General features: G+C 47.7%; 1 protein-coding gene across 4 annotated transcripts in view; it reads right to left on the bottom strand.

Annotated features, from left to right (window-relative positions):
• Nucleotides 1-21,985, bottom strand: part of USP32 (ubiquitin specific peptidase 32) — a 193,491-nt gene that overhangs the window by 166,295 nt on the left and 5,211 nt on the right. For 3 of the 4 annotated variants that reach the window (XM_029081733.2, XM_029081734.2, XM_029081735.2), the window contains exon 1: nucleotides 6,633-6,768. The exons of the other annotated variant lie outside the window; for it this stretch is intronic. In XM_029081733.2, coding sequence (XP_028937566.1) covers nucleotides 6,633-6,690 — 58 coding nt within the window. In that variant the 5' untranslated portion in view covers nucleotides 6,691-6,768. Of the gene's footprint in view, nucleotides 1-6,632; nucleotides 6,769-21,985 lie in introns of those variants that run through there. 4 annotated transcript variants of the gene reach the window in all.

The raw sequence follows: 21,985 nt of genomic DNA, 5'->3' as shown, positions 1-21,985 counted from the left end.
ATAAAAATATTTCAGAATTCAGCAACCTTTAGACGCTGAGCCTGCTACCATTTCCTTCCACCTCAAGCAAATACCGCTGGCAATTGGCTTCAAGGATCTCCACCAACTCACTCATTTGACGCATCAGCTCTCTTCCCCCACTGCTCTCCAGCTCGCTCTCTTCGTTCCTCCGGAGTTAACCTTCTAACTGGACTGCTTCACTCTCCACTCTCCCACCTCCATTCTCTTGATCACACGGTTTTCCCGGCCTAGAACTCCCTTTCTCCCCAAATTCAACAGACCGCGACTCTCAGGATAATCCAGGCCCTGCTAAAACCCCTCCTCTCCCAGCAAGTTTTCCTCGAATAGTTCCCCAAATCCCAAGGTAGATTAAATCCACCAGCCATCTCTAGCACTCATACATTTCTTTAGACACAGTCTCGTCGCTTCTGGATATATGTAAAAGTAACAACAATTTTGGGCCTGCTAAATGTATTGTACTGCATTCTCCCAAACACTCAGTACAGAGCCAGACACAAAGTAAACTCTCAAATACTACTGACCGCTTGAGGTATCTGTTAAACACTTGCAAAGTGCAAAGCACTGTACAAAGAACTGGGGTAGAGACAATATAAGTAGATCGGACACAGTCCCTATCCCAAGGTCTGAGGGAGAAGAGGAGAACGGGTATTTAATAAAAATACTATTGAATGAATAACCTCTAATTTACAGATGAGAAAAGTCAGTCAATAGTATTTCCTGAGCGCTTCCTGTGAGCCGAGCACTGAGGCTCAGAGAAGTTAAGTGACTTGCCTGAGGTCACTCAGGGGACTAATGGCCGAGGCAGGATTAGAACCCTGGTCTCCTACTTATAAATTTGTATTATTCTGATTCCTCTACTTGTAAATGTTTTTTAATGTCTCCCTCCCTCACCAGCATGTGGCCAGGGAAAATGCCATTTTTCTTCCCTGTTGTACTCTATCAAGTGTTTATTATACAGAACCCAGTTGGCTCAATAAACACTATTATGACTTTGATCATTTGAGGACAGGATCAAGTGTTAATAGTTTAATGAGCGTTATCAACAACATTCCTTGAATTTCTGCGATTTATATAGAGAGAATGTACTGGCACAAAGAAATCATTCTCAGCTATTAGGTCAAATTTTAGACTCACCTTCTTTGCAAGTTCTGCCATTTCTATTATTTTTCTTTCGACATCCTATTTTGCAAGATAAAGTTCCTGGCATTTGTTATGGCAATGAACGGTTACGGAATTTATTTTTAAAAACTTCCTTGTCAGCAATCCTGGGTGGGATTTCCCGGTGTTCGACACTCTCCAGGAATATCACAGCAAGTTCAAACTAAATCAACTTTTACGTTACGCATTTAAAACTTGGAATCGTTAACCTCAAAAGACAAACCTCAACGTGACAAGTGGATAATCATAAGGAATATCTCGGCAATTAGTTCAAACGCTATCTAACAAAGAAAGGGTCAGGTTAAACAAGACCTTGCTGTTTTGTGTGTGAAAAACGTCCTGTCAAAGACAACTTGTACCACTCCACACAAGAGAGTTTCTTGAAGCTCAGTGTTACAAAACTCAACAGGAATATCAAGGCTGACATTTTGCAGAAAGCACAAGCGATACTACAGCAAAGAGGGAGGGATTAAGAAAATTAATCGCCAACTCCGTTTTACATTCAGAAATATTATTCTTTTAACTTGTTTCCTCAATTCCTTTTACTGAATTTGCCTTCTGCATCACCCTGATAAAGTACAAACAGAAAAAAGAGGCGTAGTAGATAAGGTTTCATCCGCTACTTCTCTGTTCTTTGAAATACCGTTTAACCTGAAAGTGCTAGCATCCAAAGGATGTCGATTTCAGGAAAAGAGTAGATCTAAAACAGGATTCAATGAAGTTCACTTACTGGCCAATACAGTAAGACCAGTAGTTTCGCACTCCCTAGCGGAGGATACCATCTTTCAGAACGCAAATGAGGCTTTCACCAAGTCGGCGTGGCACAAAGCTAAATTTGCCAGCTGCGTGAGCCACATTATTACGTGTAACGATCCATGAACCCCTAAAGTTCAGCGACCCACACCAAGTAAAAGCACTCCTATCCAAGTGCTCTCATTCCTCGGGCTATTTCTGGAGTGGGGTTGGAGACACACAGAACCGCTCACTGCGCTGTGGGAGAAAGAAACCCCAACAAAACAAAACAAAAAAGCGGCGTAAGTGCCCGAAAAGGGAGTCATCTCTCTCTGTGGAAAGATAACCACCAGGGTCAGAGGAGGAGAAAGTGTTGATGGGCTCCTGGTCACTGTAGCCCTCTGTGCTAACGCAGTGGTTGTCATTCCGAATTCACAAGCCCCTGGGAATATTTCAGAGTCCTGCAGGGGACACAGTTATCAGAGCAGGCTGCGGGCACCGAAAGTGGGCACTCGGGGGCCCAGCAAGAAGCCAACGGTAACACAGAAGCCAGGGGCAAGTGCCAGGCTCGGTGTCTTGGGCTTTGGATCACACGGAACCCGCTTCTTTTCCGTTACCTGCCACCCGAGATAGCTTCCCTCCAGGAGGTATTTTTGGATGTGTGAATTGGGCGGGGGGGCGGGGGGTGGGGTGTGTGTGTGGGTGGAGGAGGGTGTCGGGAGTGGAGATAAGCGAGATGTTTAACGGGGAGGAAACTAAAAGGATACCGTTTCTTAGAAAAGGTTGAAAGGCCCTGCTCTAAAAATTGGGTACACAGACCCATCTGAACAGGATATTAACCAATCAAGGGTATTTATCGAGCGAGCGTCGCGTTTAGAACACTGTACTAAGCGCTTGGGAAAGAACGAGACAGAGTCGGTGGACACCATCCCTTCCTTCAAGGAGCCTGGAGTCTACAGAGGGTGGACGGACATTAAAATTCCTCTTGGTTAAAAGATTAACTATTTTTATCCTTTTCATTGCTGCCTTCGGAATTGACCTTCATCTCTGCCAGTCTAAGGAGCAGTAGATTTCTGAACTTTGAGGTTGTAAATCAGTTTGACAGATTTCCTCTTTCATGTCATAAAAGCACATTACCTAAGAGAGGCCAGATCTGTCAGGTTCAGGCAGCACCCCAGAAATGACTGTACTAGGGCTAAAGACAGCAAGAATTTCAAATACTTCTATTTGTCGGGGGTGGGCGGGAGGGGAGAGAGAGGTTTAAAAGTGGAGAGAGTGAAGTTGTCTGCCTAAGGTTTAGTAAGGATTTCACAGTAGCTAAGATTCCCACAGAAACACATCGAGCACACCCTGATTCTTCTAACCCTACGTTCTGCCCGCAAAGACACCCCAAATCTTCTAAATTCTTCTGCAAGTGGTTCTCTAAAATAGTTTACTGGTTTGGTTTCCTCCTTTAGAAACCTATTAGCCGTCAGCACCTAGCATCTAATCTGTAAATGTTCTCTCCACCCTCCCACAATAAAATCTGCGAAGCATTCACACACACACACACACACACTCGAGACAGAAATCCTGGCCATGAGAAAAATAAGCCACAAGCAGGCTATCCGTCATCCCCGGTTAATATGTGCACTACTGAACATGGACAGCAGCTGCACGATAAATGGTAGGGGGGTTGGGGGATATTAATAACAGACTGGGTCTAGGAGCCAAGCGACGGGCCCAGCACTGGCGAGGTAGGCGGCGGGCTGATTTCTAAAAGGAGCCCTACAACCTCAGAAGGCAGGAATTCCAAATGCCATTTTATCCCACCGGATGAGCGGAAAACAGAGGGAAGGGCCGCAAAAGGTAAGAGCTGACGGTGCCCGCTCGTGGCTCGAGGAGGACACGGGTTTTGTGGCACCACATCCTTCAGTATCCAGTTTCATCTCGCCTCAGACAACTCGGATTTCCCAAAGTCCTCCCCCCATGGCCAACGGCCCAGCAAAGAGTAAGGCAAAACAGGATGCACAGAAACCATTTCGTGGGTGCGTTTAGGGTCTGGGAGGCGGCTACACTGCTGTCCATAGTGCAGGGAAGAGTTTCCAAGTGACTCTAAGCTCACTGGGGGCAGGGAAAGTGTCTAAACCGTCTCTGTGCCTCAGTTACCTCATCTGAAAATGAGGATCACGACTCTGAGCCCCAGGTGGGACTGGGGCTGTGCCCAACCCGACTACCCGGTATCTACTCCAGTGCTTAGAACAGTGCTTGGCACATAGCAAGCGCTTACCAAGTACCATCATCATTATGTCTCTAGCTGTTGCCGAATTGAACATTCCAAGCGCTTAGTCCAGTGCTCTGCACCTAGTAAGCGCTCAATAAATACCACTGTAGGAATGATTATATAGTGTGCTCACCCAAGCGCTAAGTACAGTCCTCTGCACACTGGAAATGCTCAATAAATACCACTGGGTGGAACCTCGTTGTGGACAGGGAACGTCTCTACCAACTCTGTTAGACTGGCCTCTCCCAAGGGCTCAGGACAGTGCTCTGCACACAGTAAGTGCTCAATAAATACGACTGACGGGCAAGGGCCTCGAAGAAGGCAAGGCTCCCGCCTCGGCCTCCACCCCAACGTCCAAGGCTGCTGTCCCTCCGGACAAGGATCTTGAGGCGCTTTCTGAGGTTTTCTCCCCTCTCCAACAGGAGCTGACAGCCGAAATCAGAAGGGCGTGAGTTCTGATCCTGCCTCCGCCACCGGTGTGCCGAGTGGCCCAAGGCAAGTCACTTCACTGTGCCTCCGTTCCCTCATCTGTAAAATGGGGGTTGCGACTGCGACCCCCATGTGGGATAGAGAAGCATCGTGGCTTAGTGGTGAGAGCCCGGGCACGGGAGTCAGAGGTCTTGGGTTCTAAAACCGACCCTGCCACTTGTCAGCTGGGTGACCCTGGGCGAGCCTCTTAAATTCTTCTGTGCCTCAGTTCCCTCATGTGTAAAACGGGGATTAAGGCGGGGACCCCCAGGTGGGACAACCCGATCACCTTCTATCTACCCCAGCGCTCAGAACAGTGCTTGGCCCAAAGTAAGCACTCAGCAAATACCATCGGCTGGCTCAGTGGAAAGAGCCCGGGCTTGGGAAATCCCAGCTCGACCGCTCAACAGCCCAAAGTCACTTCACTTCTCTGCGCCTCAGTGACCTCATCTGTAAAATGGGGATGAAGACCGTGAGCCCCACGTGATCACCTTGTATCCTCCCCAACGCTCAGAACGGTCCTTTGCACATAGTAAGCCCTTAACGAATGCCATTATTATTATCAGCATTATCCTGGAGATTGTGTCCGGCCCGATTTGGATCGATCCCAGCGCTGGGTAATAACTATGATGATGATGGCATTTGTTAAGCGCTCACTATGGACCAAGCACTGTTCCGAGCGCTGGCCCGGTGCCTGCCCCACCGTCAGCGCTTGACAAATCCCACAGGGAGGACTCATTCATTCAGTAGTATCCATGGAGCCGAATCTGTTGCCGAATTGTCCATTCCCAGCGCTCAGTAGAGTGCTCTGCATAGTAAGCGCTCAATAAATATGATCGAATGAAGGGCATGAGTGCTTACTATGTGCAGAGCACTCTACTAAGCGCGGGGAATGGCTAGATACGATCGGAGGGAATGAGCGCTTACTATGTGCAGAGCCCTGTACTAAGCGCTGGGAATGGATGAATACGATGGGACGGCTGGAATGAGCGCTTACTATGTGCAGAGCCCTGTACTAGGTGCTGGGAATGAATATAATGGAACGAATGGAATGAGGGCTTACTATGCGCAGAGCCGTGTACTAAGCGCTGGGAATGGATAAATACGATGGGACGGCTGGAATGAGCGCTTACTATGTGCAGAGCCCTGTACTAGGCGCTGGGAATGAATATAATGGAACGAATGGAATGAGGGCTTACTATGCGCAGAGCCGTGTACTAAGCGCTGGGAATGGATAAATACAATGGGACGGCTGGAATGAGCGCTTACTATGTGCAGAGCCCTGTACTAGGCGCTGGGAATGGATGAATATGATGGGACGGCTGGAATGAGCGCTTACTATGTGCAGAGCATTCTACTAAGCGCTGGGAATAAATACGATCAAACGAATGGAATGAGCGCTGACTACGTGCAGGGCGCTGTACTAAGCGCTGGGAGTGGATAGATACGATGGGGTGGAAGGAGCGCTATGTGCAGAGCGCTGCGCTAAGCGCTGGGAATGGATAAATACGATGGGACGGATGGAATGGGCGCTTACTATGTGCAGAGCCCTGTACTAGGCGCTGGGAATGGACAGATACGATCGGAGGGAATGAGCGCTGACTATGTACGGAGCGCCGTGCTAAGCGCTGGGAATGGGCAGATACGATGGGACGGAAGGAGCGCTATGTGCGGAGCGCTGTACTAAGCGCTGGGAATGGCTAGATACGAGGGGACGGATGGAAGGCGCGCTGACTATGTGCAGAGCGCTGTAGTGAGCGGTGGGGAAGGCGGCGCACGGGGGGGCGGGGCCCGCCGGTCCTTCGGAAGACGAGGGGGCCCAACCCCCCGGCCCCGGCCCCGGCCCCGGCCCCGGCAGGGCGCAGAGCGTTTGTGTGTGTGCGCTGCGGTGTCCCGGGCGAGGGCCCGCCATGGCCCGGGCCCCCATTGCCGCCGGCGCCGGCCGGTCCTTCTCCCCGCCCCCGCCCTCCGGCCCGGCCCGGCCCCTCACCTCTCCTCAGCGCCTCCTCGTAGCTGAGGAATCCGATCCGTGACTCCTTGGCGCCCATACTCCCCTCATCCCCTCGGCCGGGGCTGGAGCTCGACGGACGACGCCCCCTCGTCCTCCCCCCGTCCCTCCTCCCCGCGGCCGCGCGTCAGGCGGCCTCCCCGCCCCGCTCCTCCTCCTCCCCCTGCCCCACCGCCGCCGCCGCCGCCTCCATGCTCCGTCACCTGACCCCTCCTCCTCCGCCCCCCGCCCTCCCAGGTCACGTGGCCCGGAGGGAGCCCGCCCGCCCCCGCCATTGGCCGCCCGGCCCGTCCATCTCGCCTAGCTCCGCCCCCCCGGCCCCCTCTGCGCGTGCGCCGCGGCGAAGGGGCGGGGCGGCGATGGGGACCGCCCGCGTCACGTGACGGGGGGCGGTTCCTCCGCCAAGGAGGAGCGCACCGCCCCCCTCCTCGCGGGGCGCAGGCGCGGACCTGGGGCGGGGGGGGGGCGAGGGGCGGCCCGGCGCCGCGCGCCATTCATTCATTCGTATTTAGTGAGCGCCTCCTCTGTAGCCGGCACTGTACTGAGCGCCTCGACTGTATAATTCGGCCACAGACAGAGACGATCGCTGCCCAACAACGGGCTCGCCGTCTACAAGTTCAACTCATTCATTCATTCAATATTTATTCATTCATTCGATAGGATTGATTCATTCATTCCATAGCATTGATTTATTCATTCATTCAATAGTATTCATTCACTCAATAGTACTTATTCATTCATTCAATAGTATTTATTGAGCGCTTACTATGTGCAGAGCACTGGACTAAGCGCTTGGACAATTCGGCAACAGATGGACTCGAGATCACACAGCTGGCAAAGTGGCAGCGCCAACGTTATTCTTTCATTCATTCAGTTGTATCTATTGAGCACCTCCTCTGTGGCCAGGACCGTACTGAGCGCCCAGAATGTATAATTCGGCAACAGAGACGATCGCTGCCCAACAAGGGGCTCACCGTCTAAAAGTTCAACCCGAGACCACACAGCTGGCAAAGTGGCAGAGCCAACGTTATTCATTCATTCAGTTGTATCTATTGAGCACCTCCTCTGTGGCCAGGACTGTACTGAACGCCTAGAACGTATAATTCGGCAACAGATAAGCGTCGATCGCTGCCCAACAAGGGGCTCGGGGTTTAAAAGTTCAACTCGAGATCACACAGTTGGCAAGTGGCAGAGCCAACGTTACTCATTCATTCAGTCGTATTGATTGAACGCCTCCTATGTGCAGAGAACTGTACTGAGCGCCTGACATGTACAATTTGGCAACAGATAGAGACGATCCCTGCCCAACGGGCTCACGGTCTAAAAAAATTCAACCACTTGCCCGAGACCACACAGCTGGCAAGTGGCAGAGCCAATGTTATTCATTCATTCATTCATTCAATAGTATTTATTGAGCGCTTACTGTGTGCAGAGCACAGTACTGAGCGCTTGGAATATACAATTTGGCAACAGATAGAGACAATCCTGCCCAAGGACGGGCTCACAGTCTAAACGGGAGAGACAGACAGCGAAACAAGACAAGTAGTCTGGTGTCAATCTCATCAAGATAAATAGAATCACAGATATATACACATCATTAACAAAACAGAGTAATAAATAATATGTACAAATATGCACACGTGCTGTGGGGAGGGGAAGGGGGAGAGCAGAGGAAGGGTGTGGGGGGAATGGGATGGGGATGTCGTCTTGTTGTTTTGTTCTGTTTTGCTTTGCTGTCTCCTCCGTTTAGACCGTGAGCCCGTCACTGGGCAGGGATAGTCTCTATCTGTTGCCGAATTGTCCATTCCAAGCGCTTCGTACAGTGCTCTGTACACAGTGGGCGCTCGATAAATACTACTGAATGAATGAAAAGGGAGGGCTGCCTGGGAAGGCTTCCTGGAGGAGGCGGGCGAGGGGTTTCTCTCTCAGATTCCTGAGGAGCCGGGGACTTTCCGAAGGAGAAGTTGTGAGGGGAAGGGCACCCAGGGCGGATGATTTCTCGTCGAGCCCCCTCGGGTTTTGCCTGGGCCGAAAGGTTTTTAAGAAAAAAAACAAAACCAAAAACCCCCCCCAAAAAAACCCGACCCAGGCCCAAACCCTTTGGGATTGGGGGTGGTCGGACGGCATCATTTTCAGCTCGGGCCTTTTATGACATCAGCCTTAGTCGGCAGGAAGATGGCCTAGTGGTTAGGGCCCCTGCCTGGGAGTCCGAGGGAGCTGGCTTCATTCAGTCATATCTACTGAGCGCTTACTGTGTGCGGAGCACTGTACTAGGCGCTTGGAAAGTACCATTCAGCAACAAATAATGATGGTATTTGTTAAGCGCTTACTATGTGCCAAGCACTGTTCTAAGAGCTGGGGTAGATACAAGGTAATCGGGTTGTCCCACGTGGGATTTACAGCCTTAATCCCTGTTTTACAGATGAGGTAACTGAGGCACAGAGAAGTTAAGTAATAATAATAATAATAATGGTATTGCTAAGCGCTTACTATGTGCCCAACACTGTTCTAAGCACTGGGGTTGATACAAGGTAAGAGCCCAGGCTAGGGAGTCAGAGGTCATGGGTTCTAATCCCAGCTCCGCCACTTGTCAGCTGTGTGACTGTAGGCAAGTCACTTTACATCTCTGTGCCTCAGTTGCCTCATCTGTCAAATGGGGATGAAGACTGTGAGCCTCCCGTGGGACAATCTGATGACCCTGAATCGCCCCCAGCGCTTAGACCAGTGCTCTAAACATAGTAAGTGCTTCACAAATACCAACATTGTTATTATTATGTTGTCCCAAGAGGGGCTCACAGTCTTAATCCCCATTTCACAGATGAGGGAACTGAGGCACAGAGAAGTTAAGTGACTTGCCCAAAGTCACACAGCAGACAAGCGGCAGAGCGGGGATTAGAACCCACAACCTGGCTCCCAGGCCCGTGCTCTGTTCGCTATGCCATGCTATCCACGCCCAGTGCTCGGTACAGTGCCTGGCACGTAGAAAGCCCTTAAATACCATTTTTAAAAAAAAAGGAAACACAGGGCCTGAGCCAGCTGTCATGGGGATTGCTGCAGCCAGGGAGCCCCGGGTTTGATTCTCCCAGCACGGAGAAGTAGGGATGACTCCCAGTGTGCCCGGTCTAGCTAGGTCCTCAGACCAGGACAAAGTTTGAAAGAGAAAAATTCCTGGGCATCACGGGTTATACAGGACCGAGTCAGAGGACCTGGGTTCTAATCTCGGCTCTGCCACTTGACTACAGCGGGTCCTTGACCAAGTCACTTATTTTTCTGTGCCTCGATTGCCTCGCCTGTAAGGGCAGGGGGAGAATAAATTCCTATTCTTCCTTCCCCAGACTCTGTAAACCACGCGGGATCTGATTATCCGGCATCCACCGCAGTGCTTGGCATAGAGTAAGCACTTTAATACCAGTTATCTGGGCTTTTCCTTTCTCCCAGCACTCACTCCCCACATTTGCCTAAATGGAAGTCCGCAACCGCTCACCTACCTAGAGCCTGTAACGCTTTCTGAGGATAGTTCTCAAACCTTATCGTCCTCTACCCCAATAGCAAAGAATGGGAAACTTGTACGCAAGTTACCTTCTAGAGCTGCCTGACGTTGTGTGGGTTTGAGTTTCATTCAGAGAACCCAGGGTGAAAGTGCTAAGCAAACACCATTGGAATACGACCCTAAAGATTAGATTAAATATAGGAAAAGGTTGCGCTGAGCTGAGCTGTCAGCTAGGGAATTCAAGATCTGTGAAAAGCCAAAGGTTCTAAGGCAAGTAAATTCTAAGATCTCCAATTCTGGGTCCCCCGTGTAGGTAAGATGATAGTGTTTGCCCTACTTTTCCAGTGTTGCCTTTCAGGATTTCCAGACACACAGTCCTAATCTACTAGGGGAGACAGGAAGTCATATGATGTAGGTCCATTCGGCAAGAGTCTGGAAAAAAGTGGGAAAAACGTGATTCAAGATACACATTAAGTGCCAAGGAGGGCTACATCAATATGTGCCCAAACACTCTCCTAAGTGCTGAGGTAGAGAAGAGCTAATCAGGTCAAACCCAATCCCTGTCCCTCACTGGGCTCACAATCTAAGCAGGAGGGAGAACAGCTGCTGAATGCATCAGTGGCTCCGGGGACGACGAGATGGGAGAAATTAGATGGGGACCTTCTCTTAGAGGAGGTGGATTCGAGAGGGAGGGATTTCCAAGGGAGGGAGCGCAGAGGGGTCAGAGACCATAAAAAGAGGAGGTACCCTCCCCTGCTCTTTCCGCTTACTTGTAAGTTTTCATACTTTAGATCTGTTTCTCTATTCGCTGTCTGAGTCAGAGGCTTAGGGGTGCTGTGCCAAGCTTCCCATTTCCAAATCTGGTGAGGACAGGCAGGCGCTTCGACCGTCTTTTGGACAAAAATGGTAATACCGGTAATGTCAGTTAAGTCCTTACTCTGTGGGGACTACTACGCTAAAGCACTGGGAAAGAACACGCAGATGGGAATTAGATCTGGCCCCTGTCCTCCACGGGGGTCACAGTCTAAAAGGGTTAAGGGGCGCTGAGTGAACCAGCTACCTAAAATCTGGAGACTCACAACCAAAGAGTAGGTTTCTAGAGCGCTGGCCACAAGCAAGAACTTTAGAAAACTCAGGTGAAAACTAACTAGAAAACTTAGTTTCCCAGACTAAGCCCCCCTTTTCCTCTGCTCCTCCTCTCCTCCCCATTGCCCCGACCCGCTCCCTCTGCTCTATCCCCCCTCCCCGCCCTATGGCACTTGTGTATATACGTACATATTTATAATTATAATTCTATTTATGTTGTGTACGTATCTATAATTCTATTTATTTATAAGATGCCTCTTTACTTGTTTTGATGTCTGTCTCCCCCCTTCTAGACTGTGAGCCCGTTGTGGGCAGGGATCGTCTCTATTTACTGCTGAACTGTACTTCCCAAGCGCTTAGTACAGTGCTCTGCACACAGTAAATGCTCAATACATACGATTGAATAAATGAATCAATGAGATTGTGCTAAAGCTACCCTTTCTGCATCCCAAAGGAAAAAGTACAAGGATTCCCAGTTCTAACACTCTTTGGCAATGACACTATCTTGGACTTAATGCCAGAACAGTCGGTTTTAGAATCAAGCATCACGTTCGCGATGAACCCCTCATTAAGGAAATCTCACATTATGATAATCAGGCTGTCCAATTCCACGCACACGACAATTTCCTCTAACACCACATTGCATTATATCTAGGCAGATGCACATTGTGCTGTTACACGTAGGAGAACCGACTGTCTCTGAGCTCTCTCCCCTCCAGAAGATGTGGGTTTTACTACAGCAGCATGTAAAGGTTACCTTAGCTCAAACACCTCACTTCCTTCACTCGTCCTCTCCCCCTTGACCTTTGAAGCACTTTGTCTGACTTGAGTAAAGAGATTAAAGCCCATTCCCACATACTTTTTCCCGATCCGTGAATTGGTGGCACTTACTGAGCGCTTACTATGTTTGCTGAGCACTGCGCCAAGCACTCAACATAGAATTCAGCAGGGTTTGGTAGACACGTTCGCTGCCCACAGGGAACTTACACTTTAGAAGGGAAGAGAGACGGTAATATAAATAAATTACAGATATGTCCATGAATGTTGTGGGGATGAGATTGGGGTGGAGAGCAATTGCTCAAAGGATGCAGAGCCAAACACATAGGTGATGCAGAAGAGGAGGAGTCAGAAAAAAAGAACTATCTAATGTTAATGATAGCTCCCTAATCTATTAGCACAATGTGCCTTTTGGCTGAGTAGAAAGACAAAGGTTTGAAAACTAAATATTTACATTGTGCATATTTTATCATGTGACCAAACTGGTGTTTAATAATCACTAACATATTTTTCACACCTGCACCCATGGATGAGTTTCACCATCAGTGGCATCTTTCTGGGTAAAAAACAACCATCTATTGTTCGGGCCAATGTTTTTTTTTTCATCTTGAAAACACATCAATGCGCTTTACGTTCTTTTTTATGGGAAACTACACTTTGTCTAGCACTTTCACCTAACCCTCTGTATTCACAGAACCAATTAAGAACTCTAGCCAGGGAATAGCTCTTCAAAAGTTGAGGCTCCTCTAGTTAGTCTGCGACTGACATTTGGTGTCCTTGGCCAGGTTTCTTATCTCAGAGCAATTTCTCCATCTGGAGGTTGAAAATAATGTAGTCCACCTACCTCATGGGAACAGAAAATGATGGTAAGCCCTTGGCAAGTATAAACCATTGCACAGTGTATAAATTGAGGACTCCTCGTCCTTTCTTCCAAGCACACAGTTGACTTTAAAGCTCCTATTCTTGATACATTTTCCTCCTAATTTTTTTTTCTTTAATTTTTCATTTCCAATCAAAATTTTCTAAAGATTTCTAAAGTTCACTTCAACTTTATCCAGGTTAAATTGACCTTGGGTGAGTCGCTTAACTTCTCTGTGCCTCAGTTACCTCATCTGTCAAATAGGGATGGAGACTGTGAGCCCTAAATGGGACAACCTGATTACCTTGTATCTACCCCAGCGCTCAGAACCGTGCTTGGCACATAGTAAGTGCTTAACAAATACCAACATTATATTATTCAATGTGCCAAAGAAGGCAGTTCACGTCTCATGAGATTTTAAAATGCTAAATTAGAATTAGAATCATCTTTCTTCCTGATTTCTACGACAATTTGCTGAAGTGCCAAAACACTCCATTCTTTGAAATTCAAAGCATTTAAATCCAGTGGATTAAGAACTGTGAGCCCCATGAGGAACAGGGACCACGTCTAACCTGATTACCTTGTATCTACTCCAGCACTTAGCACACTGCTCAGCACATAGTACTTAAATACCACAATTATTTTTATTAGCCAATCTTAAGTTCAGAATAAGCAGTTGGGATACAGTCTGTCCCACGTGGCGCTCTCTGACTAAAGGAGAAGAAAAACAGGTAATTCATCTTTACTTTATAGATTAGGAAACTAAGCCACAGAGAAGTTAAGTGACTCTCTCAAAGTCACACAGCAGGCAAGTGGCAGAGTCAAGATTTGACCCCAGGTCTCCCAGGCCTGGGCTCTTTCAACCAGGGACCTTACTTAACCTGGATAGAGTACGGGCCTGGGAGTCGGAAGGTCAAGGGTTCTAATCCCGGCTCTGCCACTCATCTGCTGTGTGACCTTGGGCAAGTCACTTCACTTCTCTGGGCCTCAGTGACCTCATCTTTCAAACAGGGATTGAGACTCTGAGCCCCATGTGGGACTAGGACTGTGTCCAATCTGATTAACTGGTATCTACCCCAATGTTTGACACACAGTAAGCACTTAACAAGTACCAGAATTATTATTTAATCATATTTCACTCCACTGAACTTCAACAACTGAATATTTTCCTAAGCTCTTCACTCTAAGGAGCAGACTGCAACATCACAAACCATATTTCTGAAGAGAGTTTTATGCTACGATTTTGTTCACATTCTAGCCCCTTTTGAGTTATTAATGGCAGTGTAATAACTCCCTTCAGATGCACCCTCCTAGCCAAAAAAACGACCCCTGGATGAAGAAGGATAAGAAAAAGGAAAATATATTCAAGGAAGAACCTGGGTTGTCTTTTGGGCAGCAGGAAGGCTAGAGCTAGGGAAGGGGTCTCTCTACTCTAGTTAAATCAGAATTCGGGGGGGGGAAGTTATTCTGGGCACTGAATAAGCATACAGTATTTGTGAAGAGTAACACCATCCCTAAAAGGTCTATAGCGGGAGAAAGAATGATTCGTTGGAAGGCCCTATCCTATCCTCTACCTCCAATGCTTCTTCTTTGGAAGGAAAAGAAGATGTGCAACTTTCATTTCTGCATATGACCATCCTACAACTGCTCGATATTTCCAATTTTATCTTGGGTGCCAAGTGAATGTTTCCCTAAGGCCTCTGAAAGTTTCGGTTTTACGCCCAGGGTAAAGCTGAAATCAGGAAGCTGGCAGGCAAAGCATTCAGACCAGTGGGCCCGAACTTTCATTTCTCTAGCTGTGCTGTCATCTCCATTTTTACCAAAATCTGACCATTCACACAGAATTTGTGAAAACGTATTTTTTTAGCACGCTTTTGCAGTTTTCTTCCAATCTATCTGTGTGTCTTTTTGCACTTTCACCCACATTTGATCTGTTTTAGACTTTCATATCCCTAAAGCAGAGACCAAGGCAGAATTATCCTTGGGTAGCTGCTCCATTCATTCATTCAATAGTATTTACTGAGTGCTTATTATGTGCAGAGCACTGTACTATGCGCTTGGAATGTACAATTCGGCAACAGATAGAGACAATCCCTGCCTAATGACGGGCTCACAATCTAAACGGGAGAGACAGCAAAGCAAAACAGAACAAAACAAGAAAAAGACATCATCATCAAGATAAATAGAATCACGGGGATGTACACCTCATTAACAAAATAAATAGGGTAATAGTGGGCAGGACCTGGCTCTCTTTATACTGTATTCTCCCAAGCATTTAGCCCAGTGCTCTGCATACAATAAGTGCTAAATAGGATTGATTGATTTTCTGCAGCCTCTTCTAGTTTATAGAGGGCCTTGAGGGCAGAGGATTTTTGAGGCAGGAGAGGGTTCTTTTGGTGAACGAGCAGAGCCCCCAGCCAGCCTGACCCATGTTTTGTAAACTTGTTTTGTTTTATACAAAGTATCTGCAGAGGCAGAACGGTGTCAGTAGGGGTTTCTGGTTAGGGGATTACTTATAAAAAAACTCATACCATGAACTTCACTTCTTTTTTTTTCCCCCTTTCTTTTTTTTAATAGTATTTAAGTGCTTATTATGTGCCAGGCATTGTACTAAGAGCTGGGGAAGATAATCAGGTTGGACAAAGTCCACATCCCTTATGGCACTCAGTTTTAATCCCCGTTTTACACACGAGATAACTGAGGCCCAGAAAAGCTCAGCAACTTTCCCAAGGTCACCCGGCAGCTAAGTGGCGGAGTCAGGATTAGAACCCAGACCTGTGCTCTATCTACTAGGCCACGCCGCTTCCGCACTATTTTTTGTCAATATTATTGTATTTGGGTTACCTAAATGAAAGATTTCTCCTCAGAAAGCTGCTCTCATTGGTTCGGGAAAGGAGTTCAGGTCTCAGGGGCAATTAGCATGAGAAATAACCCGATGACTAATCTGGCAAAGGATTCTGAGTTTTGGCAAACGCGTCCCTGGCAAGCACCTGGTTCAGAATTCCTCTCCGGAAGTGAGGAGGCATGACCTTTACACAAGAACTATATTAGATGAAGTGTAAAAGTTGGGATTCTCGGCACAAGTAAAATGGTAAAGGGGTAAAATCAGATGTCATCATGTGCCGTTGATTCTTTCCACCCGATATCCCCAAAATTCCAAAAGCTCAGAGCAGGATTTATAAAAGATCAGTGTTAGAGGCAGATAGTTTGGAGCTGTAACCGAAAATCCTGGGGGAGAAAAAAGAAGCATCGGATTTTTGTTGTTTTCACTGAAAGTGGAAAGTGCCCCCATTAAAATGGCGAATTTGACATTGTTCTTCATACCTCCTTATCTCTCCAGACCCCTGGCGCTCCCAGCAATCAGTAGGCAGGATACCAGCATGGCTCAGGGGAAAGAGCACGGGCTTGGGAGGTCATGGGTTCGAATCCCAGATCTGCCATTTGTCAGCCGCGTGACTGTGGGCAAGTCACTTCTCTGTGCCTCAGTTACCTCAGCTGTAAAATGGGGATGAAGACTGTGAGCCTCACGTGGGACAACCTGATGACCCTGTATGTACCCCAGCACTTAGAAGAGTGCTCTGCACATAGTAAGTGCTTAACAAATACCAACATTATTACCTGGCCAGCAGGTAGACCCTGTGTCAGAAGCACTGATTGCTCTACTGGTTGCTCCACCACCCACTGGCAGGCCCCAGACCATGTTCTAACAGGGAATGTGTCTGCTTATTGTTCTATTATGCTCTCTTAAGTGCTTAGTACAGTGCTCTGCCCACCGTGGAGTGCTCAATAAATATGACTGAATGAACTAATCCCATTTCTCATTTTTAATGCATCTCACTGGGATATTCGTAAGAGTCATCACGGAGGTGGGAGGGAGGCAATCAAAGACAATTTTCAAATGAGCTGCAGAATTCCAAATGCTAAAATGGTTTCCATCCAAGTCCTGCGGGTGTTGTGTTGCTCAGCCGTGTCAGGAGAACCATGCCACCAGGGGCCTGATAACAGTGTTTTCTTTAAAACCGGATACCACACTTTCAAAAGAGAATCAGAAGGAGGGGTACGAAACGAAAGAACTTTATGCGGTACCGTGACTTTCTCTGACCCGAAAGATTCCTGTAAAATTTACTCATGTGTTAACAGCAGGGACTGGAAAAGTCAACCTAAAAATAGAGCTCCGATTCAGCGGTATAGAAACAGGGTTTTCGAAAGCAGAGAGGGAGGTTATTTCTCTGCTCTCTGGCCAGGACACTGGTTGATAAGTGTACTAGCTCGAAGACCAATAACTTGGGGCCAGGATACCCTACATAGTCTGAGAATACATTGGGAACAGTGCTGGCTTTTTCTTTTTTTTATGGTATCTGTTAAGCACTTACTATGTGCCAGGCACTGTTCTAAGCGCCGGGGTAGATACGGGGTAGTCAGATTGGACACGGTCCACATCCCACAAAGAGCTCACAGTCTTAATCCCCATTTTACAGAGGAGGTAACTGAGGCCCAGAGAAGTGAAGCGACTTTCCCGAGGTCACGCAGCAGCCTGGTGGCAGAGCCGGGATTAGAACCCAGGTCCTCCCGACTCCCAGGCCTTTGCTCTTTCCAAACAGTTACGCTACGTTAGTTCGCATGAAGTGGGCAGGGAGCAGTCAGCGTTCAAGTAATGATAATGGTATTTAAGCGCTTACTATGTGTCAGACACTGTTCTAAGCGTTGGGTAGATACAAGCAAACTGAGTTGGACACAGTCCCTATCCCATGTGGGACTCACAGTCTCAAGCCCCATTTTCCAGATGACGTAAGTGGGGCCCAGACAAGTGAAGTGACTTGCCCAAGGTCACCCAGAAGACAAGTGGTGGAGCTGGGATTAGAACCCATGACCTTCTGACTCCCAGGCCGGTGCCTTAGCCACTACACCATGCTGCTTGAGGCAGCCTTCTCCCCAGGACACAGATGGGGAAGACTGAGGCAGCAGCGCTTCTGTACTACTGGTAAGGCACCTTGAGCAGCGTGGCTCAGTGGAAAGAGCCCCGGCTTGGGAGTCAGAGTTCATGGGTTCGAATCCCGGCTCTGCCACTTGTCAGCTGTGTGACTGTGGGCAAGTCACTTCACTTCTCCGTGCCTCAGTTCCGTCATCTGTAAAATGGGGATTAACTGTGAGTCTCACGTGGGACAACCTGATGACCATGTATCTACCCCAGCGCTTAGAACAATGGTCTGCACATAGTGAGCGCTTAACATACCAACATTATTAAGTCGTAACATTCCATACTTTTTTTTTCTCCAACTATGAGTCATTCAAATAATACCGACATCCTAAAAATCATTCCTGTTTTCTCCAAACAGCCATAGGGAGGATGTTTGCTCTATAACCGTTTGCAGGTTTTGCACCTGAATTCTGTAACATAAGGCTGAAAAAACCCCGCAGTGATCCCACATACCTCAGCACTCGGTCACCTTTCTGTGTTTGGCAGCACGAGGTAACTGATGCAAGCGGGGTGGTCTAGTGGATAGAGCCCGGACCTGGGAGTCAGAAGGAGCTGGGTTCTAATCCCAGCTCCGCCACAAGGCTGCTGTGTGACCCCGGGCTAGCCACATCACTTCTCTGTGCCTCAGTTACCTCACCTGTAAAATGGGGATTAAGGCCGTGAGCCCCACGTGGGATGGAGACTGCTGCCCAACGTGACTAGCTCCTATCTATCCCCGTGCTTGGTAGAGTGCCTGGTACAGAGTAAGTCCTTAACAGATACCATAAAAAAAAATACAAAGTAGCATTTCGTATCTGTTGATAGCGACCAGAAAAAATGGTGGACCAGAAAGTAGATGGGATTGGAGGAGCATGGGGAGAGTCTCCAAGCTCTCCTCAGCTGCCCCTCTGCCAAGGGATGGAGACTTATTCAGCTCCCTCAAAGCCCCTCCTTGTTGGAAACCCCAGCGGCTGCACAGACTTTATCCATAAGGCAGGAGGGGGTCGTTGGCCTGAAGCCACATAATCGCAATTTTGAAGCAGGATTTGCCTCTGTTTCAGAACGGTTTTAGAGACTGAATTCTGGCTCCAGCGAGGAAAGCTTTCTTTCCATTCATTTCAGGATTTGTGCTTTTATGTACCCAAGAACACTTTAAGCTCCTAAGTATTTCCTTCAGGAATTACTCTATTCAAATCTTTTCCCCACTTTAGACTATTTGATTATGTTAAACACTCTCTAAGGTGCTGGCTCGCCTAAGAAAATTCTCTTTTCAGTACTAGGGGGTGATGACTCCCCTTCAGTAGCGTCATTTTTCCCATCTCCCCCTTTAGTGTATTCTCTGCCAGCCAGGCGATCATTTTGTGATTGCTATTCAAGTGGGATTGCAGTGACCTCTCAAAGCTTAGGAATCTAGGCATAACAAGAAGCTTCAGACAGCTTGTGGACCATCACATTTCCTACGATAAGCTTTTCTTTAGGAAAAAAAAAGCCTCAATTTTAAAGATGAGCAAGTAAGGAGAGCCTAAAGCATTTTAAAATTCACTACCTGACATGCACCACTCCTATGAATGCCTTTGTTGAACCCACGCCTCAGGGGGCATGTTTTTTTGAGGTTTTTTTTTAAATATTTGGTAAGTGGTTACGATGAGGCCAGACAATGTAGTAAGTGCTGGGGTAGACACAAAATAAACCATTTGTACACATTCTATGTCCCACATGGGGCTCACAGCCTCAATCCTCATTTTACAGATGAAGTAACAGACACAGACAAGTTAAGTGACTTGCCCAAGGTCATACAGCAGACAAACGGTGGAGCTGGGACTAGAACCCATGACTTTCTGACTCCCCGTGGCTTGTAATCTTTCCATAAAAAGGAGATCAAGTCCACCCGAAATCTTATTTAGGGAGGAAAAAAAAAAAATCAAGGCATTTACTGAAAATCTGGAGATTTTCACTGACAATCCGGAAAATGGAAACTGCTTGAAGTCTGGAGACTTGGGTTCAAATCTAGAGAGATGGCAACTTCATATGGGAACCTAGTAAACCTATGCGTGCTTACAGTTAATTACAATCTTTTCTATTTCACAGTAGTGCTCTTGAAGAAATGTGTTAGGTATAAATCACATTTTAGCAACCACTGAGTCTAGGGAAATTCATGAGTTGTGGGATAGATGGTTCCAAGATACCAACATTACTGACATTTTCTATACAAATTCAATCGGTAATGATTGTCTCTGTTGCCGAATTGTACATTCCAAGCGCTTAGTACAGTGCTCTGCACATAAATAATAAATACTACTGAATGAATGAATGAACAATATTTAGCAAGAGCACTTGTTCTGTGTAGAGCCCTATATTAAGCACTTTGGGGAGTTCAGAGTTCAGCCCTCTACACCATTTATATTTGTAAATAATACATTTATTAATAAATAAATTTATAAACGTTTGTCTCCTCCTCTAGACTGTAAGCTCATTATGGGCAGGGAATGTGTCTGCTTATTGTTATATTGCATTCTCCAAAGAGAAGCAGCGTGGCTCAGTGGATAGAGCCTGGGCTTGGGGGTCAGAGGTCATGGGTTCGAATCCCAGATCTGCCACTTGTCAGCTGTGTGACTGGGCAAGTCATCTGCCACTTGTCAGCTGTGTGACTGGGCAAGTCACTTAACTCCTCTGTGCCTCAGTTACCTCATCTGTAAAATGGGGATTAAGACTGTGAGCCCCAAATGGGACAACCTAATTGCCCCGTATTTACCGCAGCGCTTAGAACAGTGCTCTGCACAGAGTAAGCGCTTAACAAACACCAACATTATTATTATTATTAGTACAATGCTCTGCACTTAGTAAATGCTCACTGAATACGATTGATCAATTCAGAGACAGCAGACACAGTCAGTGGGCTTCCAGTCTAGTCGGGGAGATGTTCATTCCCTAAAGTTGCAAAAGCACAAGATAACCTGCAGATTGGGAAAGTGGAGGCAGAGACAAGGGAGTGTAATAGCTGCACTCCTTGACTGAGGCCTCACATACCCGCACTACTGGTTCTTCTTACACTGAATCTACTCCTGCCAACGTATGGATCGTATTATACCACAACAGACTTGCATTATGGGAAGGATGTTTCCTAATTCTTCCACCGGGCCGAATCGAAATCCCAAAATGAAAACACGTCGAACTGACTCTCTGGATTTAGTCGTCCAGCAGGCAAAGGACCAAAAGATTTCAAACCAGCCACAAAATGTTCACTCCCCGATCAACACCAAACCTCCCCTGTAGCCAAGCCAAGTGTTTTGAGCTTGGGCTTCGGTCCAGGGTAAGGCGACCAGATTTCTTTTCCGCACTTTCGAGGGTGCTAATTTGTGTTTTGCATTCAGGGTTTGGGAGGGAGCCAAGGAGATTCCTTATCCCCTGCACACAGTAAGAGAAAAATGGGTGGGAATGGAGAAGAGAGAGTGTAGCACAGTGGTCAACCCTAGAGCCCTGCAGAAGAGAAGAGACGAGAGCCCCACATGAGCCGAGTCGTAGAACTGGCTTCTTCGTCAGCTTGGCTTCTCTGACCTAGATTTTCAAGAGCCAAGCTAACTCAGCCCGATGAGCACTGAAAGAAGGCGGTCTGGACCTCTCAAACCCCCTGTGGTTTTTAAGTTTGCCTGAGCAGCAGGACACCATTTTCAAGAGTTGAAGCCACGAAACAAAAATAATAATAATGATAATGGTATTTGTTAAGCACTTACTATGTGTCAAGCACTGTTCTGAGCGCTGGGGTGGATACAAACTAATCAGGTTGGACACAGTCCCTGTCCCACACAGGGTCTCACAGTCTTAATCCCCATTTTTCAGATGAGGTAACTGAGACACGGAGAAGGGAAGTGACTTCCCCAAGGTCACACAGCAAGCAAGTGGCAAAACTGGAATTAGAACCCAGGTTCTTCTGCCTGCCATGCTGCTTCTCGGGGTTGCGAGCACATCCCAGCGCCCGACCGTCTCTCATCAGGAAGAGCTCAGAGGGGAGAGTCCAAACCACAAGGCACGAGAGCGGGAAGCTCACCGATTTCGAGGGCTCCCCTGAGGCAGCAGCTCCCACTCAGACTCTGGATTGCTGCCCGTGTTAGCTGCCCGGGTCTGAAGCTCTGAGCGAGCTGTTGGGGATTCACTCCTGCTGAATTCAC

This window comes from Ornithorhynchus anatinus, chromosome 17 (genome assembly GCF_004115215.2).
Source record: "Ornithorhynchus anatinus isolate Pmale09 chromosome 17, mOrnAna1.pri.v4, whole genome shotgun sequence".
In the NCBI taxonomy this organism is placed as follows: Eukaryota; Metazoa; Chordata; class Mammalia; order Monotremata; family Ornithorhynchidae; genus Ornithorhynchus; species Ornithorhynchus anatinus.
This window is presented reverse-complemented; position numbering and strand designations above follow the sequence as displayed.